The sequence below is a fragment of the Neofelis nebulosa genome, chromosome X (assembly GCF_028018385.1).
Source record: "Neofelis nebulosa isolate mNeoNeb1 chromosome X, mNeoNeb1.pri, whole genome shotgun sequence".
Classification (NCBI taxonomy): Eukaryota; Metazoa; Chordata; class Mammalia; order Carnivora; family Felidae; genus Neofelis; species Neofelis nebulosa.
Window position 1 is genome coordinate 82,327,405 of NC_080800.1, and position 23,902 is coordinate 82,351,306.

Below are 23,902 nucleotides of genomic sequence, written 5' to 3' on the forward strand. Positions count from 1 at the left end.
AACCATATGACTAGATTCTGGCCAAAAAGATATAATCTGAACTGTTCGGTGGAACTTCTGAGAAATCTCCTTAACAGGCTGGGAGATGAGCCCCTCTTCCAGCCTTCTTCCCTCCTGTTTCTGGAATTAAGATGGAAAGGTCAGAGTTCAAACAGTCATCTGGGACTATGGGGGATCTTGAGGACAAAAGCTAGCTCATCAAAACAGAAAGACAGAAAATACCTAGGTCCCTGATGATGTCATGGAACTGTCATATCAACTTTGCACTGGCTACCTCTCAAATTCTTTTATGTGAAGATTTTAACCCTTCAAGGTTAATTAAGCATATTAGAGATTAGGAAAATCTCTAAAAATGTGTAACAAAATATATAAGAATAACAAAATATTGGTGTTGTGGTAGAAGGGAAACTAATATTCCTGAGCACATGCTGTGAGACAATCACTACAGAATTTTAAATTATGAAATATATCCATCTTATAGAAAAGCACAGGAAATAATATAGCTGAAGCCCATACCCACCACATATGTAGTTCTACTTCCTCATGCCCACAATCTCTTCCTCCTCACTCTCTCCCCATTAGTAACCACTGTCTTAGAGTTGATCTATATCATTTTATTTCATGCTTTTCCTCTTTTACCACATATGCATGTACCCATAAATGGTATTATATACTATCATCATTTAAAATTTTTATGAAAATAGAACCATTATATTCATATCCTTTTTAACTTGCTTTCTATAACTCTCTATTATATTTTTAAGATTTACCCATATTGGTACAGATAGTTCTCATTCATTTCTGTTACATGCTGCATAATATTCTACTCTATATGTTACCCGTTTAGTCATATATTGAAGGCAGTTATATTTGTTTATTTTGCTATTAAAAGCATTTCTCCATTGAATACATGTAAACACATTTCTTAATATACATGTCCAAGGCTTTTTTTAAAGTAGATACCTAGAAGTAGAATTCTCTTGACTTACAAGATTTGAGGATATTTAACTATAATATATATTATAAAATTTGTCCCCAAAGATGTTGCAGCAGCCACAACTCCAAATGCAGTGAATTTAAAGGTTTCTGTCTTTGTATATTCTCCTGAAGTGTTATGTGCTATTAGATTTTAATTTTTGACATGATGATTTTGATAACACAGCTCATCACTTTAACTTACATTTCCTGTATGATCACTAGTGAAGCTGAGTATCTCTTCTATAGCCTGTTCATATTACTTTCCCATTTTTCTATTGGGTTGTTTCTTGTTCTAACTGATATATAGTCCTTTATATATTCTAGACACTAATCTTTTGTTACCTACATGGGCTATAAATACCACTCAATATGTGATTTGTCTTTTACCTTTATGATTTTTTTCATATAAATTTTCCTGACTACATCTTTATTTTAAAGCTATAGCAATGAAGCAAAACTCTTGTACAGAAAGGCAAACAAAGCAATACAATAACACAGAATAATAGCCACAAAACAAACATATATATGAAATTTAGAATATGAAAGAAGTGTCACTACAAATCAATGGGGCAAGAATGGACTGTGAAATCAACAGTGCTGAGACACCTGGCTCTCTGTATGGAAAAAATGTCATCAACACCCTCCTCCACATGCAAAAATCAATCCTAGATGGATTAACACCTTAACATATTAAATAAAACTTTTAAAGGTATTAGAAGAAAATAGAGGGAAGTATCTATATGACAAAAGTGCAAGAAATGGTTGCTTAAACAAATAAGTATATACAAAAAGGGAAATATTAATAACTGCAACATCATTAAAATTCAAAACTTCTTTGTCAAAGGTTAATTGGCCGTATAATTGTAGATTTATTTCTGGGTTTTCTATTCTGTTCCATTGATCTATGTGTCCATTTTTGTGCCAGTACCATACTGTTCTTTTTTAATATTTATTTATTTATTTTAAGAGAGAGATAGAGAACAGGGGAGGGGCAAAGAGAGAGGGAGACGGAGAATCCCAAGCAGGCTCTACAGCTGTCAGCGCAGAACCTGACGTGGGGCTCAAACTCATGAACTGTGAGATCATGACCTGAGCCAAAACCAAGAGTCGGAGACTTAACTGACTGAGGCACTCAGGCGCCCCAGTACTGTTTTGATCACTAAAGCTTTGTAACATAACTTGAAGTCCGGAATAGTGATGATACCTCCAGCTTTGCTTTTCTTTTTCAAGATTGCTTTCACCACACCAGGTATCTTGTGGTTCCATATAAATTTTAGGACTGTTTGTTCTAGTTCTGTGAAAAATGTTTTTGGTATTTTGATAAGGATTGCATTAAATGTGTAGATGGATTTGGGGAGTATAGACATTTAACAATATTTGTTCTTCAAATCCATGAACATGGAATGTCTTTCCATTTCTTTGTGTCCTCTTCATTTCAGCAGTGTTTTATAGTTTTCAAAGTACAAGTCTTTCCCCATTTTGGTTAGATTAATTCCTAGGTATCTTACTGGTTTTGGTGTAATTATAAATGAATTTATTCCTTAATTTCTCTTTCTGCTGTTTCATTATTGGTGTATAGAAATGTAACAGATTTTGGGGTGCCTGGGTGGCTCAGTCAGTTAAGCATCTGACTTCAGCTCAGGTCATGATCTCATGGTTCGTGGGTTTGAGCCCCGCATTGGGCTCTGTGTTGACAGCTCAGAGCCTGGAGCCTATTTCTGATTCTGTCTCTCTCTCTCTCTCTCTGCACCTCCCCCGCACACACACTCTCTCTCTCTGTCTCTCAAAAATAAATAAACATTAAAAAAATTTAAAAAAGTAACAGATTTCTGAATGTTGATTATGTATCCTGTGACTTTACTGAATTTGTTTATCAGTTACAGCAGTTTTTTAGGTGGAGTCCTTTGGGAAAACTGGACAGCAACATGCAAATGAAACTGGACCACTTTCTTACATGATACACAAAAATAAATTCAAAATGGATTAAACAACTAAATATGAGACCTGAAACCATAAAAATCCTAGAGGAGAACATAGGCAGTAACTTCTTTCATATGGGCTGTAGCTACTTCTTTCTAGATAGGTCTCCTGAGGCAAGGTAAACAAGAGCAAAAATAAACAATTGGAAATTCATCAAAACAGAAAGCTTCTGCACAGCAAAGGAAACAATCAACAATCAACAAAAAAAAGTATGCAGGCAACCTGCAGAATGGGAGAAGATATTTGCAAATAACATATCTGATAAATGGTTTGTATCCAAAATATATTAAGAACTTATCAAACTCAACACCCCAAAATGAGTAATTCAATTAAAAAATGGGCAGAGGAGGGGTGCCTCGGTGGCCTGTTGGGTTAAGCATCTGACTTCGGCTCAGGTCGTGATCTCACAGTTTGTGAGTCTGAGCCCCATGTTGGATTCTGTGCTGACAGCTCAGACCCTGGAGCTTGCTTTGGATTCTGTGTCTCCTTCTTTGCCCCTCCCCCCGCGCTCTCTCTCGCTCTCAAAAATAAACATTAAAACTTTTCTTTTAAAAATAGGCAGATGACATGAATAGAACTTTTTCCAAAGAAGATATCCAGATGGCCAGCAAACACATGAAAAGATGCTCAATATCACTCATCATCAGGGAAATACAAATCATAACTACAATGAGATATCATCTCACACCTGTCAGAATAGCTAAAATCAACAACACAGGAAACAATAGATGCTGGTGAGGATGTGAAGAAAGGGGAACCCTCTTGCACTGTTGATGGGAATGAAAACTAGTGCAGCCACTATGGAAAAGAGTATGGAAGTTCCTCAAAAAGTTAAAAACAGAAGTACCCTGTGGTCCGACAATTGCACTAGTGGTATATATCCAAAGAATACAAAAATACTAATTCAAAGGGATACCTGCACCCAGATGTTTATAACAGCATTATCTATAACAGCTAAATTATGGAAACAGCCCAAGTATCCATTGACTGATGAATGGATAAAAAAGAAGTGGTATATATATACAATGGAATATTACTCAGCCATTAAAAAAATGAAATCTTGCCATTTGAAATGACATGGATGAAGCTGGAGAGTATAATGTTAAATGAAATAAGTAAGTCAGAGAAAGACAAATACCATATGAATTCACTCATATATGGAATTTAAGAAACAAAACAAACAAGCAAAAGGAAAAAAGAGAGAGAGAGAGAGAGAGATCTTTTAACTATAGAGATCAAATTAATGGTTACCAGAGGGGAGGTGGGTTGAGGACAGGTTAAATAGGTGATGGGGACTGAGGCGTGCACTTGTTGTGATGACGACCAAATGTTGTATGTAAATGTTAAATCGCTAAATTCTATCCCTGAAACTAATACTACACTATATGTTAAACAAAAACTTGAAAAAAAGAAAAAAATCGTAACCTATAAAATCTAGAATAAATTTGATGATAATAAATGAAATTTTAAGAGACATATATAGCCAATTTTCTATTCTTATTAAAACCATATTGGGTTTCAAAAATGTATTTTGGAATTTTAAAGAAAAACAATTCATTCAAAAGTACTTATTTCATAATATAGTGAATAGCAAACCTGGCTCTTAGGAAATTTAGCTTTGCTTTCCCCAAAACTTTCCAGGGTAGAATAGCTTTTCAAAGGTTCAGAATTCTGTAAAATGTTTTTATTAAAAAAAAACAGTCTTTTTGAAAATATATAAACTTTCAAAGTACTATAATTGGCAATGTTTTAAATATCAATCTCATTTTATAAAGTGCCAACTTTTTATTATAGGCTAGTAACAAACATTTTGTAGTCATACAATGTGTAAACTTATCTATGTTTGCTTTTTAGTATAATACATTTTTTTTACAGTGCATTTTTATTGACTGCATTATTTGTAGAGTCTATGAAAATAAGGAAAGTATATTATTTATAATTTAATCCCCCTAACAATCCAAGCTCTGAAATACTGGAAGTTCTCAATAAATATTTGTTAATAAAAAAGCCACAACATTACATAATGCCTTATCACCATGAAAATATTACAGAAAAAATAAAAAGATGTAATGATAGGGCAGATTGTCCAGAATATGCTCTTATATGAAAAAACAAGTAAAAACCAACAGATACAATTCTCTTTTGTTAAGATGTGTGTGTGTGTGTGTGTGTGTGTGTGTGTGTATGCACGTGCAGAAAGCATACTGGAATCATATCAGCAAAAGAAAAGTTAAGTGATGGTTACCTACAAGTGACAGAATTATAACTGAATGTGATTTTCTCATGATTTTGTGTATTTTCTACACTGAATAGTACTTCGTAAGCCCATAAAAAGCTGTTTTTTTCACATTTAAATTCAAATGGTTCTAACCACAGTTATCACAGAGCCCCTTGATTGTGTGTCTCTCTTTACTAACTCTGAATCTTTGAACTATGAGGTCTGAAGATGTACTAGGCACTCTCACATATTTGATTTCATTTAATTCTCACACATTTAATAAGAGAGATTTTACCACCCCTATTTTGCAGGTTCAAGGAACATGCTCAGAGAGGTAAAATGACTTGCCCAGGGTTACACAGCAGTGATGGAGTTAAAGCTTGAATGTATGTCCTCTCAATCCACATCTAACAAAATTTCCCTGTCATTACAGTAATTGAATCCCAGTCAACGTAAGAAGGAAATATAGCTACCAATAATATTAGCAATGGACAAAATGAGACATTTAAAAAAAAAATTAATGTTTATTTTTATTTTTGAGGAAGAGAGAGACAGAGCGTGAGTTGGGGAAGGGCAGAGAGAGAGAGGGAGACACAGAATTTGAAACAGGCTCCAGGCTCTGAGCTGTCAGCACAGAGCCCAACACAGGGCTCAAATTCGGAAACAGCAAGATCATGACCTAGGCCGAAGTCAGACGCTCAACCGACTGAGCCAACAAGGCGTCCCTAAGACAAGATGTGTTTTAAAAAATAAAGCTGCCATTATATTTTTTAGAGTAAATTTATCTAGTACTTTTAGTAACCCAGACCCTAGATATGAAATAAATCCAATAGCTCACTGTATAGAAATGAGAGGTAACACCAAATTAGAGAAAAGAACACTGGACATGAAAGAAGGAATCATTTTTAAGCTTAGTCATGCCAATGATGCTATGAAAAATCATGATCCCTCTGGTACTCAGTTTTCTAATCAGTAAACCAAAGGAGTAAGAACATTAAACATTCCTTCTTCTAGTTTTAGAATTTTATGGTTCTGTGCTTAAAAACATGTTGGTTAAGAGGAAACTGAGCAGCTTAGTCGGTTAAGCATCTGACTCTTGATTTTGGCTCAGTTCATAATCTCATACTTTGAGACTGAGCCCTATGTTGGGCTCTGCGCTGACAGCACAGAGCATGTTTGGGATTCTCTCTCTCCCTCTCTGCCCCTTCTGTGCTTGTGTGCATGTGTGTGTGCACACGGGCTCTGTCTCTATCTCTCTCAAATAAATAAAAACAAACATTAAAAAAAAACTGTTGGCTAAGTCAAATGCAAATGCAAGACAGGTTCATTTTGTTTTTATAGCCTTCATTTACTGTACACAAAGACTCTGGAGTTTTATAATACGCCTTGATTAACATTAATAGTTACCTACTCAAGCTTTAAAATGCCTCCCTTATATTTACTACAAGCACTTGAAGAGACAGTGGTTTGATGAATACAAAGGGAGGCAGAATGGTGTAAATAAAAGAAAAGAAGCTCGGAATCAAAAATATTTTAAACTCAAATTCCCCAAACTTAAGCTAGTAAAGTTACTGTCCCTCTCTGAGCCAGTCTCATCATCCATCAAAGGGAAATAATTCCATCTACTTCACAGGATTTTCATAAGAGCCAAAAACGATAAAATATGAAGTTTATCTGCCACATTCAAAAGCCTACATTAGATTCTATTCCCATTATTTTTATCCTACCTCATAATGTGAAATCCTTTGTGATTCAAACTGTAGCACCACTCCACATATATTACAAAAGTTATCTGTAAAAAGTTCAGTCTTTTCCTGTTCATTCCAAGTCATATCTATGAATAAAATAAAGGGAAGTGAGACACATTAATTAATACTTAGAAGTTATCATTTTCATTCATTTCACGTGTCACCTCAAATCTGAGTACTTGCGAGGCTACAGTAATAGCTTTTTGCTTAACGAGTAGGCAATTTAAATAAAATGTGTATATTAAGTATGCTTCCAATGTCTGATACAGCAAGAGTTACTTATTTAGTATGATAAGTCTAAGCAATACCATTCCAAAAGGAAAGTTATGTTATGTGGGGTATCGGTAACTTCATGAAATTCGTAGAATGATCTAGGGCACCAATAATGAAAGGCAGGATTAAAAAAAATAGCCTTGGAATTTTGTTTTACAGTAGATAATTCTTAGAAAAGCATTGTTTTAAGACTATCACCTGTCTAGAGCTATGGCTCCAATGTTACCTAAAAACAATTTGGAACCACTAACTTTGCTGATGGTAGGCAAACATCCTCCATTGTTTTTTTTTTTAAACTAGCATGTTCATCTGGCCAAACATGTCTCACACAAGCCCCTCAAAGCTATAAAATAATGTACATATAATAACATCTAGAAATTATACTATAGTGTTTCTCACTGTATTAATAACACATATTGAAACTTTCTGCATTTACACTTGAGGTTCACACTTCTATCAAAAGTTCTTAACAGCTGCAATGTATTCTGACAAAATTTATTAGCTTATCTATAGGGTATAAATCACAAAACATCAAATTTTGCTTGCTATTTGGTATTTAAATGAATAAGCTGATACCACATATTTATGGAGAAATGCCAATAACACATTAAATAGATAAAAATTGTAGAACAATAAATATATCAAATTCCCAACACTAACAAAAATTAAATATACACCACATAGAAAAAATATGAGAAGTTATAAATTAAATTTAAAAGTTGTTAATTTTGGGAAATGGGGTTAGAAAAGGAACAAAGGGAGAAAATTTAACATTTTATTCTTTTCAATTATCTTCTTTTAATTTTTGCAAAATACATGTAAGCCTTTCTATTTCAGTCAGTTAAGCATATGGCTCTTGATTTCAGCTTAGGTCATGATCTCCTGGTTCATGGGATTGGCCCCGCCTCGGGCTCTGTGCTGACAGCATGGAGCCAGCTTGGGATTCTCTCTCCCTCTCTGGCCCTCACCCATTCTCTCTCTCTTTCTCTCTCTCTCTCTATCAAAATAAATAAACTTAAAAAAGCTTTTAAATATACTTATTTTAGAAGTTATTTTGGATATCTTCAACTAAGCTTAATTTTCAGTATCACTGTATGCACTAAAAAGGCTTATTTAAAAAACTGTCCAAGATAAGAATAACTGTAATTAACATCACTGATCATTAGGGCAATGGAAATTAAAACCACAATGAGTGTCATTATACCTGTCAGAATGGCTAAAATAAAAAACACAAAAAAATCACAAGCGTTGGTGAGGATGTGGAGAAAAAGGAACCCTCATATGCTATCAGTGGGAATGCAACATTGGTGCAGTCACTGTGGAAAACAGTATGGAGCTTCCTCAAAAATTAAACATACAATTACCATATGATCTACTAATTCCACCACTGGGTATTTACCCAAAGAAAACAAAAACACTAATTTGAAAAGATACATGCACCCCTATGCTTACTGCAGCATTATTTACAACAGTCAAATATAGAAGCAACCCAAGTGTCCATCCATAGATGAGTGGATAAAAAAGATGTGACATCTTACTCAAATGTGGAATATTACTCAGTCATAAAAAAGAATGAAATCTTGCCATCTGCAACAACATGGATGGATCTAGAAAGTAGAATGCTAAGTTAAATAAGTCTGTCAGAGACAGACAAATACCATACCATTTCACTCATATATAGAATTTAAGAAACAAAACAAATGAACAAAGTAAAAAAGGTACAAACCCAAAAACAGACTCTTAAATACAGCTCAAAAACTGGTGGTTTCCAGAGGAAAGGTGGGTGGGGGAAGGAGTGAAATAGATAAAAAGCATTAAGAGTACACTTATTTTGATGAGCACTGAGAAATATAAAGAATTGTTGTATCATTATATAGTACATCTACAACTAATATAACACTGTATGTTAATTTTACTTTAAAAAATAAAGAATAACTGTAATTAGGAACATGTCAGAAATGCCTTGACAGTTAAATATTTATCCCTGTAATATATAGATAGCATCCCCTCTGAGTTTAATTTTTTAGGTTGCTTTAGAATATATATGATTTATCTAACTTTGACTCTAAACTCAGCAAGATAAAGAGGTTAAAATGCATTTCAGGACTTCCCTTGTTTCAGAATTAACGATTATATGCAATCTGAGTGTGCTGGTAAGATTTCAAATTTCCCTTTAAAATTTTTCACTAGTAAATATTTCATTTGTCAGCAATATAACTTATTATGGATAGAATGTATCCTTTAAGAAGACAAAAGGAAACTACTGATTTAGAGGTTCAATAATTCCTAAAATTTAACACTCATTTCTCTCCTAAATATGGAATTAAATCTGGAACTATTTAATTCCATATTTCCCCAAGTCTCAGTACTCAGTGTTCGAAACTGACACTCAAATTTGGAAATACCAAGTCTGAGTATTTTAACCTAGAGTTTCATTACTGGTGCCCCACATCATTTCCATGAAGCCCATGAAGTTACTGGCACCCCTTTACCTTTTTCTTTAGAATGGTATTGCCTAGATGTACTGCCTTTGACTCATTTCCTCAAACAAGTTCTTGGTCTGTTTTTCTTTATTAAATGGCACAATATTCCAGGCTTAAAATCTCAGCCTTTCTTCTCCCCAGAAAAAACACTATTTCATATCAATTTTAGCTTATAACATTATTTCATATCCATCTCTTCCTTTTCATTTCCTGTAACACTACCCTTGTTCAGGCCATTAGTGCCTTTAGGCATCATTTAACTTTGTGATATTTATTTATTTATTTATTTATTTATTTATTTATTTAAAATAATTTTTTGATTGTTTATTTTTGAGAGAGAGAGAGAGACACACACACCTAGTGTGAGTGGGGGAGGGTCAGAGAGAAAGGGAGACACAGAATCTGAAGCAGGCTCCAGGCTCTGAGCTGTCAGCACAGTGCCTGACACGGGGCTCGAACTCACAAACTGTGAGATCATGACCTGAGCCGAAGTTGGCCGCTTAACCGACTGAGCTACCCAGGCGCCCCTAGCTTTGTGATATTTATTGAAGTTAGTTTCAAAGTACTATGGTAGATTCTGGAAAGAGATAAGAAAAAATATTGAGCATCTATTGAAGGCCTTCTATGTGTCAAATAAAACAACAGCTTACCCCTATAGTCCTTAAAACAAATCTGCGAGGTAAGTGGCATTTCACATATTCTGAAGATTAGAAAATAGGGATTTAGTACAATCAAAATTACTTGTCACATCTGTTATTTGGTGGAACTAAAACTGGAAGTTTCTCTTGAATTTTTCTATTATACGTACATAACTATCCACATGTTGGAAGTGACACAGCAAGTAAATAATTCCTAATCTCAAGGAATTTACAATTTAGTAATTTTAGTAAGTGTATAGCCAGTGTATAGAAAAAACTATGATCCCCATATGAAATGTCAGAAGTGATATAAAACACAAGGTACAGTGTGTTCCTGCTGAGGACTTTTGGAAAAGCTTTCTAGAGAACAGGTTCTGATTTAAACACAACAGGTTCTAAGATTTAAAAGGTGTATATAATTCAGGTAAAAAAAAACTGGAATAAATGTCTTGGGGAGAGGCAAGTATATGAAAGACAGTAATTGAAAGGTTGCCATGAGGCCAAATCATAATTGTCTTCACTAGGGCATTTGGATTGAATTTTGCATTCAAAAAGGGAAAAGAAGTGGCTCACAATGGGCATATGAATTAGGAATCAGTTGCAGGAATGGGTCATTGAGGTTTGAAGCCTCAGGAGGGGCAGCAGGCACAGAAAGGAAGGAATGGATGTAAGAGGCATATCTGTCAAAACTAGAGGGCATTAAATCCTGAGATTAGAATTTGCTATGAATATGATAAGCTTTTAGATCTATCACATTGAAGCTTATACAATGTTATTCCTGATGCAAGAAGTGGAGTTTTGGCCCTAATTAAATTCAATAAATTCACCTACAGTTACTTGTCAATGGCAAATTATTTCCGAGTGTAATATGAGTGTGCTGATATTCTGACTTCAGTGAGTCAAAACTGAAATGCAGAAAAATCTGAAATTAAAAAAGATGTGTGTTGATGCACATTAAAATGTACATAGGAGGATTTATGCTAATTTTCTTTAAACAGCATGCTTTCCCAATCAATTCAATACTATTAAATTTGCGTTCAAAATTTCAGGAACAAATCTTCATGTAAAAATTATTCTCAATCAGGGTATCACATCAAATTCACATGCACAGTTTTTCAACATCATACATGCTGGATTAAAAAATCTCTGTGGTTAGTCCAATCCATATAATTCTGATAATCAGTCATGTTGGGAATCACTGCTCTACAGTACAGGCTAGATCCTTACACGTAACGGCTGTCCAATACCTATTTGGTGACTAAGCTGATTGGTATACAGGTCATCTACAATGATACTTATCAAGCTAACTGCTTTTAGTCAAACCCGAAAAGATTTTAGAAAAAAAGGAAAAAAAGAAAGAAAAGAAGTATTCCTTGGCACTATCTATATAAATCTCCAGAGTTGAAATCCAAGAATCTGAGTTTTATTTATTTATTTTTTAGTGTTTTTATTTATTTCTGAGAGAGACAGAGAATGAGCAAGGGAGGGGCAGAGAGAGAGAGGGAGACACAGAACCTGAAGCAGGCTCCAGCCTCTGAGCTGTCAGCACAGAGCCTGACACAGGGTTTGAACCCATGAACTGTGAGATCATGACCTGGTCCGAAGTCGGACGCTTAACTGACTGAGCTACTCAGGTGCCCCAAGAATCTGAATTTTAAGTAGGGTCCCCAAGTAATCTCTTGAACTGCCTACTTAGTGATCCTGTTCAACCTTCCACAAGGTAGTTCTGAACCCTGGCTACACATTAAAGTCACTTAGGTTGTTTTTAAAACATACCAATACCCAGACACCACTCCAGATCAATTAACCAGAATCTCTGGGAGTGGTTTCCCATCATACTTTCTTGTTTTTTTTTTTTTTTTTTTTAATTTTTTTTTCAACGTTTTTAATTTATTTTTGGGACAGAGAGAGACAGAGCATGAACGGGGGAGGGGCAGAGAGAGAGGGAGACACAGAATCGGAAACAGGCTCCAGGCTCCGAGCCATCAGCCCAGAGCCTGACGCGGGGCTCGAACCCACGGACCGCGAGATCGTGACCTGGCTGAAGTCGGACGCTTAACCGACTGCGCCACCCAGGCGCCCCTGTTTGTTTTGTTTTTTAAAGTTTCCCAGGTGATTCTGTTGCACAGTGAAGGTTGAGAATCGCTGCTAGCCAAATTTTCATGTGTTTTTTCGTTGAATGGAAATTTGTTTTCCTGGAGAGTAGGGGTCTCAAACTTTAGTGTGCATCAGAATCATCTGGAAAGCCTGTTAAAAGATTAATTTTGGGGTCCCATCCCCAAACTTCTTATACAGTTGTTCTGGGGTTGGGGACCAAGAATGTACAGTTTTTTACAAGTTCACGGGTGAAACTGTTCCAACATTCATCCAGGGATCAGACTCAGACCATGCTGTCTTAGTGCTTCTACTAGTCGTGGTTCTATTCCTTGAAGGAATGGTAAATATAATCCCTCTTCTAAAATGGCAATCCTCAAATATTTTAGTAGAACCATTACATCTTTATTGCTCCCCGCCTTAGCCTTTTAGTGAACTGATCCCAGCTCTGTCATCCAGCTGAATGTCCAGTGCTCTCACTGTTTACCTAAATCCTGCAATTCATAAAGTGTAACATAAGCACAATCACCCTAATGGGGTCACAATAACAAAATAGTAAAATGAGATCATCACCTCATTTTTTTATTGTAGTAAAAATGCATAATATAAAACTTACCACTGTAACCATTTTTAAGTGTAGAGTTCAGTAGTGTTAAGTATATTCACCTCTCTGTTTTGAATATTTCTCTTCTATTAATATAGCCTAAGATAGCCTCACCAATTTTTTTGGTGGGCACATCATACTATTGACTCATGACAGGCTAACTTTTGTAAAACACAAGCTTCTACTGGGTGTTGTAAGTAAATGATGAATAACAATTCTACTCCTGAAACCAATATTATACTGAATGTTCACTAAAATTTAAGTAAAAAATAAAAATAAGCCATCCCCACAATGATAATAAATTTGTGCTTAACTTGAATAAAGATAATTGTTTTAAGAAAAAAATTTAAAAGATACAAGCTTCTTGGGGCACCCGGGTGGCAGTCAGTTAAGCGTCTGACTTCTGCTCAGGTCATGATCTCACAGTTCGTGGGTTTGAGCCCCACATCAGGCTCCGTGCTGACAGCTCAAAGCCTGGAGCCTGCTTCCAATTCTGTCTCCCTCTCTCTCTGCCCCTCCCTTACTCTCAATCTGTCTCTCTCTCTCTATCAAAAATAAGTAAGCATTAAAAAATTTAGAAAAAAATACAAGCTTCTTTTTCACCTGGAGCTGTTAAACTGTCACTCCAGGACATAGTTATATAGATAGAAATTTTTATGGATCCCCAACCAGACCCAATATACACTTAGAGTTGTCTCATTTAAGTTTCCTTTGTTAGATTCTACCAATAATTCTGGCCTATCAAGATCTTTTCAGATCCTGAATCTATAGACAAGAGGTTTGTAGAAGGTGGCTTCTTACTGACAACAATTATACATGATGGGATATTATTTTTCAGAGGGCATCCCACACTGTCAAGTTCTCTTCAAACTGCATTTCCCCTAAATTTGATATGAATGTGATGATCTCTACTTTCTAAAGGTAATACCTGAGGCCTGGAAAGGTCAAGCAATTTGTCCAAAGTTACACAGGAAGCATCAGAGCCAGGATTCCAATCTAAGTCTGCCCAAGATATCCCTGAGAGTTAGTTTTTAAAAAGGCCAAAGTCTTAAATGAGAAACTTCCTCTCTAGGTCTGGCATATATGAGAAATGCATGTCTACTTCACAAGAGATGCTAAATAAATGTTCCTTTGGACCCTGCTCTATCCCTATCTCCACTTTTGAGACATGATTTTTGGACTCTCAGAAGTAAATGGTCTATAGCAAATTCTGAAAGTGGGAGAGGTAATTGGTTATAGATAGTGCAGATGTTTTTCAGCCTGTCTTAGGGGGAAGACCTAGAAGGCAGGCAAACATCAGGGAGTAGATGTTAAATTAGGAGTCATGTGAACAAATGATGTTGGCTGTGAGGAAGATGACTGGAACAGGAACTAATGCTTATTGTGTACTCACTATATGCCAGGAACTAAAGTTAAGTATTCTCACAAAAAACTGGGTCTTTGGAACTGGTTCTGGTAGGAATGAATACCTGAAGAAACTCGGCAATTTGTATCTCCCCCTTTTTCTTTTTTCTTCTTTGTACTCTCTTCACATCTTTTCTCTTCATAAACTGTTTAGAATTTGAAACAAATATATTTTTTTTATTTATTTTTTAATATATGAAATTTACTGTCAAATTGGTTTATATACACAATGGAATACTACATGGCAATGAGAAAAAATGAAATATGGCCTTTTGTAGCAACGTGGATGAAACAAATATATTTTTATTGGTTGGTTGTTAAATATGGGCTTCACACCGATTCTTAATTCCAAAAGCATTAAGAGTTTTAAAAAGCACCAGAATGAGAGAGACTGCATGACAGTCTTTACCCTGCTATTAACTAGCTTATGATTAATAACATATTCCACCTTTCAGATTTCCATTTCTAAAGTTTCTCTTGTACTTGACCATATATGGGTTGATAGTCACCAAAAAAAAAATGTTATATTTTAGAGAGAAATACAGAGAGAAGCAAAATTTTGGTGGTATTCTTATAGAAGGGTCCAAATATCTTAGCCGCTTCCAAATAATAAGTCTATCAGGAAACACAAAAGATGATTTGAAGTTTTAAACAGCTACATAGTTATACAGAGTTTAGGGCCTAAAAATTCAAAAGGTCCTAATATTTTGCCCCTACTCCTCCATTATTTGCATTTCCTTATCTTTGTCCTAACCCTAAAATTGGTTCTCTCCAAAGTATTTCTTTGCAAAAACATACACAGAATTTCTATTACCAAATATAATGTTTTAGTCATCATAGCTAATGTCAAATTGCTTTAAGCAAATTATAGTATAATTTTTGTTATAATATAGATATAAGTGGCTCAGTTTTCTTTCCTGACAATGAATACAACAAATTCATGGCAAATGGTCCTGCATCTTTCAATCTCATTTAGTTATAAGTTAGGAAAGCTATGGCTAAAAATATAAATAGATTACACATTAGAATATCAAATGACAAAATTAAATGCTGTGATGTGTGATTTCATCCCTCATCTGCAGCAAATAAAGTTTTGAACATGGGAACTTAAATCCCTCCCAGTTAATCATAGACATGTTGTTCTAATATTCCTAGCATAGTACTTCTCACTTGTTCTTTATTGCTTGACATATTTGGATTTTATGCCATCATAAACTTGGAAAAAAAATATGGATAGGGGAACAAGATTTTATACTCAGAATCAAAGCCCGGTTTAGGTAGCTTGATAGCGAGATCTTAATGATACAATGCTGTGCTCTCAAATATGGACTGGGATATACTGTCTTTGAAACATACAGAAGCTTCTCATGCTGATAACATTTCTTTGTGTTTTAACATTAAAAAAAGCCATGAGGGGGGCGCCTGGGTGGCTCAGTCAGTTAAGCGTCTGACTTCAGCTCAGGTCATGATCTCATGGTCCGTGAGTTCGAGCCCCGCATCGGGCTCTGTGCTGCCAGCTCAGAGCCCGGAGCCTGTTTCAGATTCTGTGTCTCCCTCTCTCTGACCCTCCCCCATTCATGCTCTGTCTCTCTCTGTCTCAAAAATAAATAAAGGTTAAAAAAATTTAAAAAAAAGCCATGAGGAATAAGAAAGTACTATCAAAAACTAGGTTCAAAATGGGAAGAGAACCTAAGGCTGATAAAGGAGTGAAGGCTTAAACCGACAGGATATGGAAAAGATAAAACCAATGTTTAATGCATGGTTCCATTTCTATTCAAAGTGTAAGAGAGTAAAACTGCTTTGCAATGCTGTCCTCTGTGGTCACAATAAATGGTACACTTCTTCAGGTTGCCAACTGTTAAAAAATTAAGCATAGCTTATAAATATGTTATTTTACAGAAATTAGACACCTCATAAAGTTCTTTAGATTGGAGAAAGATGGTCATATAACAAAACTATAACCTACAGGTACAGAGTTCTAGTTTGGGATGATGAAAGATTTCTGGAGATGGGCAGGGGTGAAGGTTGCCTAACAATGTGGATGTACCTAATGGCACTGAGTTGCACACTTAAAAATGCTTAAAATGGCAGTTTAATAAGAAACAAAATACTGAAAGTGTTAAAATAAAAGACAAAAGCACCTTCTTCTCCCTGAAGGGGAGTTCCCCTGCAGAGTCAACCCATCCCTCAGAGGAAAATGCGTAAGTAATAAACCTTTGTTTTGCTACTATAACGTAAGTGATCCTCTCTTGAATAACAATTATGAGGGTTATTTTAAATCAAAGAATGGTTTTGTGACAAATTATAAACAGGATCTGAGAAGAAAGTTCATGTATTTGGTGCTTTTACAATTTTACTATATTTATACATGACTTTAGCCTTTAGTGAGAGAATCAACTAAATTTCTATTAGTGAAAGTGTTTAGTCTTTTTATTTCCTTCCTACAAGAAGTGTTTACATGACTTGAGAAAGCAAAGCTTTCGTAATAATTTGGAATGGGGCGAAAAACTATGACCTATAATACTGGGTAGTAGGGAAAAAAAATAAGCTTTTGAGTTGGTCAAACATATCCAAATCCCATCTGGATCTCTAACTATATACCCTTCAGCAAATTATTTAACCACTTGGAGCCAGTTTTTTCATCTAAAAAGTAAAGAAATATACTGTCTCTCCCAGGATGTGGTGAATAATAAATGAAACAAAAATTTTAAAAAAATGTTCGGCACACAAAGTCACTTGATAAAATATGCTCGTTTACTAATGCAGAAGCTGAAATTTTTACTTAGTATTATATATAGTCAGTTTATTTCAGATCAGAGTAATTTTAGAGATAATCTAGTCCAACATTTCTCACTCTTGGCACTATTGTCACTTTGGGCCAGATAATTCATTGTTATGAGGGGTTGTTCCATTCACTGTAAGACATTTAGCAGCATCCCCCAGCCTCTACCAACTAGAAATTGGCAGCATTTTCCAGTTGTCAAAACCAAAAAATATCTCCAGACATTAACACATATCCCTTGTGGGGCAAAACTGCCTCTAGTTTATAGCTGATTTAGTCTAATGTCCTCATTTCAAAATAAGGAAGCTAAGGCCCAGAGAGATTATAGAAAATAAAGGATTGGGAAAGCTAAAATTTAAAATATATGATTCTAGATTCAGGTAGATTTGGACTATGAAAAAGTTCCAGAAGTTTAAGGAGAGGCATTAGTAATAGCTGAGAGATGTTTTTAAGTAAGTGAAACACAAATGTAAGGATGAATAATTCACATTCTATGGATTAAAATCCCCCATGTTGACATAAAAATATTCAATTCAGCTTGTTCCAGAGTACCTACCTTTGATAATATAAAAAGCAAAGAGGATTTACTTCCTAGAAACTCATTTTTGTAGAGACCATTGTTGGATTGTGTCTACTCCAAATAGCTGCATTATTATGCTAAAGTTTTATAAAATACCATTAACCTCTGTATACAAAAGTGCAATTGAGTGTGAAATCAAAATTATCCTATTTGAAACTTTTTCCTAATACTACTAGATAACACCAGACAACTTAGGATGAAATACATTTTTGTGATAAAAGAAAAACAATTATGGCTTGAGTCAGACAAAAATGATGAGTCTATGCCTACAATTTGGTCCACCCTTGCTAATGAAATTAAAAACCACACAGGATCTCTGAGGAAAGGAAGATTATAACATCCTTCAGTTCTAAGTAAGAGAACTTTGCTTTCACTAGAATTAAATGTTACTTGGTTACCCTGATAAATTTAAGCTTATTCAAATTAGATCACTCTATAAACGGCTACATTTCATAAAATGAATCTTACTTGCATGACAATTAGATTTAGTTGTACCAAACACCAAATTTATTCCTCAAGATAACCCATCAGATGTTTATGGCAATAACTAGCTATTAACTGCTTTAATGCTTTGTTGAGGTGGGAATTACATAGTCCAACTGATCTTGATGCAAAAAAAAAAAATCTAACATTGTAAAAAACTCTTTGCATCCTATTTTTTAAATATGAAATTTATTGTCAAATTGGTTTCCATACAACACCTAGTGCTCATCCCAACAGGTGCCCTCCTCAATACCCATCACCCACCCTCCCCTCCCTCCCACCCCCCATCAACCCTCAATTTATTCTCAGTTTTTAAGAGTCTCTTATGGTTTGGTTGTCTCCCTCTCTTTTTCTTTTTTCCTTCCCCTCCCCCATGGTCTTCTGTTAAGTTTCTCAGGATCCACATAAGAGTGAAAACATATGGTATCTGTCTTTCTTTGTATGACTTATTTCACTTAGCATAGCACTCTCCAGTTCCATCCACGTTGCTACAAAAGGCCATATTTAATTCTTTCTCATGTCTTTGCATCCTATTTTAATAAAGTGACAAGAATGAAAAACTCAAAAGAGTTGGCTGCAATAATATAAATCTCAGTCACAGATTTAAAGTCAGCTATTAATAAATCCAAGAAATCATCATTTTAATTCTGCAAAGAGCATACGTGCTGTATTCTCCATGACTGCACCTTTTGAGATAGCCTCCCTCAAGCGTTCTTGATTTAAAAGCATTTTTTAAATAGCTGACTTGACCTTTGCAATTTTTTTAACTTTTTAAAACATTTTATTTATTTTTAAGAGAGAGAGAGGGGCAGAGATAAAGGGAGACACAGAATCCTAAGCAGGCTCCAGGCTCTAAGATGTCAGCACACAGCCTGATGCGGGGCTAGAACCCACAAGCTGTGAGATCATGACCTGAGCCCAAATTGGACGCTTAACCAACTGAGCCACCCAGGAGCTCCGACCTTTGTGATCTTTTAATACCATTCATATAAAGGAAAGATGAACAGAGCTCAACACTAAGTTATAGTGGAAAATGGACCATGTTAACCTTGCCAAGGTATTTTAACACTGTTTCCCCTAAATGTCACAACCCACTTAAGGAGTTTTCAGAAATATTATTTGTGCTAGAAGTGCAGATGTGTACCTGTAAGCATTATGAACACCCAGTTATAATGCTATCTAGTATCTTTATTTTCTCAGTTTATAAGATTAGTACCTGACTTATAAGTTTAGCAAGTTTTGGGTGTTTTACACAGATTCTCACAATAAAAAATAATGAAGGCTTTCCTATAACATATTAATAATTACAAAATGTAATGTAATTAATAAAATAACTGGGAATAGTAGTTATAAGTTTAATATTTACTTTGTCTTTAAACGAAATATGTGACCTTCATAATTATAAGCACTCTGTGGCTAGTTAGCTCCGGAGTCCTGCCTGCTTGTGAAGTTACAAACTGAATTCAAGTCCTGTGTAAATCCACTAATTTACTTGATCCCATGACAGCTACATTGCATCAGAAAGTCACCATGCCATTCATTCCAATAGGTTAGTAAATGTGAATGGATCTCCAAGATTGGTTTCACATGGAAAAGAATCAAGGTTCAAATCCAAACAAATATGTGATTAATACATGAAGGGGCAGGCTTAGTCAATATTGTCACATATTGACACCTAAAGACGCATAGAGACAGAAGATCAGAAACTAACAAGTGGTCATTAACCTCTCTCCAGACATTCCTACCCTAACAAATGCAAAGAATAAATGTTAACTCTAACAGTTTGCTAATTATTCCTTCCTAGATACCAACATTAGATTTATAATGTGTTTTAGTGTACCTATAATATATAAGACACCATGGGTAGAATGCAGATTTATAATAAACAATGGGAGGGCCCTGATAGTTTAAGAGTCTGACAAATGATATTTAAGATTGCATTTTCCCCAATTATTTATTTATTCATTTTATAATTTCACTATCAAGCAATACTATTGACTTCTTTAATCTAGAGTTCTTTAATACAGCTGTGTCTAATTCAACTGTATCCTCATCACTGAGCATAGTGACACACACACAGGAGTTCAATAAACAATTCTCCAATAAATGAAGGAAAGGCCATTAACTAGGTTTTCTTATGATGGACTTGAAACTTCACTGAATAATATGGAGACAAAGGTAATTGTTAGGTAATTACTGTACAAATGGATTATTAACTAAATAAAAAGCCAGCATGTCCTCCAATCTAAAACAGAATTCACTTAATAATTTATTTTTTTAAATGAAGAGGTAAACAAACAAGAGCGTTTTTGTTTATTTTTGTTTTGATGTTTACTATGATAACATTGGAACATCAATATTGGGTGAAAATTCCTTTTTTGAGCCATTAAACATGAAGTGTCCTACAAAATCTCATGACTCCCTTTACCATGAATTCTAGGCAGGTATGTTTTGTCATATCCATTCACCTGGCATTTGTTTTGTTTGTTGTTTTGTTTTTAAGTTTATTGCCCAATTCCCCAGTTGTAACTTTTGAAACTTCTAATCTTCCCTGCTTGGCAATTTTTAATCTCCACTGTCATTTGCTCATTACCAACCCCAAGACAGATGAGATCCTTAGGAGTGTTGACTATAGTTGAAAAAAGATCACCAAATGCTTTATTAAACGACTTTTAATGGTTCTATCTGGAGTATACTTATAACAACTGGAATCTTGACAATTCTTTGTCACCTTTTAGAGTAATCTCCTAACCAGGGCTTAAAAACAAAACAAAAAAAAAGCAAAAAATACTGGCACACCATCAAGAAACATTTTTCTCTCTTCTCTTTTATCCAGTATCTTATAACTGGCAACCATTTATAGTCTTTAGAAATATCCAAACAAAAATATTTTACGATGTAATAGTGCTTTGGACAGTGTACTATATTACATATTTATCTTTCATTAAGTGGAAAGGTAAACGTTTTGGTTTGGAGTGAACACGTAATTAAGGATATTTACCTAAAATGAAATAGTAAGAGATAATTTTTAGGTAGCAATTATATTTGTTTTTTTCATAGCTTAGTAAATTGTCTCAACACTAACAACACAGATTTAATTACTCACTGAATGTCAAGTGATAACTACGGTCAAAGTTTCTTATGGCTTATGAATTACTGTTCTAGTGCACAGCCATGGAAATGTCATTAAGAGTATGTATCAATGCAGAACTGCAAAATCATGGTTCATACTGTCACACCAGAAATCAACCTTAAGAGTCTGGCTGGTTCAATACCTCTATTTCAGAAATGTCAAAACCCAAACCCAGGAAGTTTGTGATCTGTTCAGGGTCACAAAATCTAATGGATAAACAACAGAACCTAAGTTCACTGCACCAGACTTCTATGCTAGAGCTCTCCTTGTTTTGTCAGTTAGTAATAGTGTAGACAGGGTATGGGTGCTACATTATGAATTTATACCTCTTAAAGCCATTAATACCTGCATAAATTAAAAAATACTATAACCAATCCAGTCACAGAGACAGGCAAAAAGCCATTTGCTGCATGAGACACTGGTCCTAAACCTTACTGTGAAAAGGCCATGAGAGCCAGACTGAATTGTGATCTTGACCACCTATAAAACTGTTCTCTCGTTCTTTCCGGTTACACAGAAAGTTTGGTACAGAAACAAAAAAAAAAATCCAGGTTTCATATTTTCATCCCGAAACAACTGTACAAATCCAGGCTGACTGAAGACAGTAGAATCTTTCCAAGGTTGCCTTCAGTAAGAGAGTTAATAAATACAAAGACATCACCATATCACAGTGTATTTCTAACTTCCATATTTAGTAAGTGGCATTTATGTCATGTGTCTATGACAAATATTGTAAAGGATTTTTTTACTGCTTTGCCATTCCCCCAAAGTGAAAGGTGTGAAAGGTAATAAATAGCACACAGGGATATATCACTTAAGAATGTGAAGAGAAAATCATTTTTATGGGCTAATTTTAATGGGGTGTTCTAAGGAAAAGGAACTTAAACTCCATTTTGGTGTCCACGTCGTTCACTTTGGAGGCAAGTTAGCACATAAGGTAACACACAAATAATGGAAATTAATTACAAAATTTACGATGGCAAAATGCTTTACTGAGATCTTCTGTAGTGGAATTGGTCTCTACAACCTAAGAAGCATTTCCAAATACTGCTTTAAAATGCATCTCAATGGCAAATTTTACAGTTTGCTGTTTACTAGTATATAGTATTTGTGTGAACTAAATAGCATTTATACTGAAATAGTCAAGAAATCTCTTTTTTATGTTAGGAGTAGTATGTGTTGGTAGGTACAACAGCACTTATTAAAATCAAAACCATCTCAAAGATGGGTCCCTAAACCTTGCTCTACAAGGTCACACCCTCAAATAGCCAAAGAAAACTCTCCAATGTGGTATCTGAAATCTGTGCTTCTCCCACGCTTCCTTTACTCTCTTCTTAGCACAACCCCCTCCACCGGACCCTATGACCCTAAAATCTAACAGCTCCTACTTTAAAGCTCATGTATACACTCTAACCTCCCCAAATTCCTAATCTCCTCTCTAAATATCCTATTCAAAGTTTCTACACTGCAGGATGCTGAATTTCACCAAAGGAAGTTCCCCCCTCTTATTTATTTCTGCAGCGTTTTCTCTTTTATCTCTGCCCCCTTTCTCCATCAGTCCCCCTTCCCTTTCCCTGACCCTCCAGTTCCACAGCACCTCTACCTTGTCTCCTTTCTACCAAATCACACCTCAACTTTATAGAGCATACTAAGGCGCCCTGGTTGGGAGAGAAACTAAGTGGTATTTTTCTTCCCTTCAAACTCCTGCTTTGTGAATACCTGCAGCTCCTTTTCCTGGGGACCCCCCCCATCCTTTTCGGGGGTGTGGGGAGAAGTAGGGAAGACCCTCTCTGCTTCGGTCCATCTTGCACACTCGGGGCTACTACGGCGGGGCGGGGCGAGCTTGGCCTTTACTGCGCCACAGCAGGTGGGGGGGGGGGGGTGGGGGGGCGGTGGTGAACCGCGCCCAGTCGGATCGCGGACGGGCTGGAGAGGCAGCGAAGGAGATGGGGCCGCCCCCACACCCCGGGACGGGAACTCACCTTCTCTGAGGCAAGGGCGGGTGTCTACTTTAAAACTACTGCCCCCCCTCCCCGCCGCCGCCATAGTGGAGCCGCCAAAGCCGCCGCCGCCGTCGCCACAGCCACCGGCAGGCGGGCTGGCAGGGGTGGAGGTGGCTGGCACAATCACTGCCGCCACTGCCGCCGCCGCCGCGCAGGCGGTGTAGGAGGAGGAGGCGGCAGGGACGGTAGCTTCCTGAGGGGAAGACTCCGCCGCCAGCAATGTGACTGTGCCCGGCGCCGCCGCCATCGCAGCGAAGCGCGGACAATTGCACTTGCGCCTCGCTCTCGTTAAGCTCTTTTAGCCCCGCCTCCCGCTTAGCTCCGCCCCCTTCGCCCCTCTTTTCCACGCTACAGCTCGAGCCTGGTTCTAGCTCCTTCTCCACACCAATGGGAACACTTTAGATCCACGGGCTGCCCCTCCCCCTTCACCGACTGCTTGGCGTCACCCTCTTCCCTTTGGAGGAGAAGCAGGGCCAAGGGCAAAGGGTAAAAAGAGCGGGA

The 23,902-nt window shown here is 36.2% G+C and overlaps 1 protein-coding gene across 7 annotated transcripts in view; it reads right to left on the reverse strand.

The window, feature by feature from the left end:
* ZMAT1 (zinc finger matrin-type 1) overlaps window positions 1-23,672 on the reverse strand; it is a 40,185-nt gene extending 16,513 nt beyond the window's left edge. For 6 of the 7 annotated variants that reach the window (XM_058712865.1, XM_058712863.1, XM_058712867.1 and 3 more), the window contains exons 1-3: window positions 23,381-23,672; window positions 14,486-14,566; window positions 6,904-7,010 (exon numbers count right to left, since the gene is read on the reverse strand). In XM_058712865.1, coding sequence (XP_058568848.1) covers window positions 6,904-7,010; window positions 14,486-14,566; window positions 23,381-23,648 — 456 coding nt within the window. In that variant the 5' untranslated portion in view covers window positions 23,649-23,672. The remainder of the gene's footprint in view (window positions 1-6,903; window positions 7,011-14,485; window positions 14,567-23,380) is intronic. The other variant, XM_058712864.1, reaches the window with a different exon arrangement.
* Window positions 23,673-23,902: the final 230 nt, after the last annotated feature.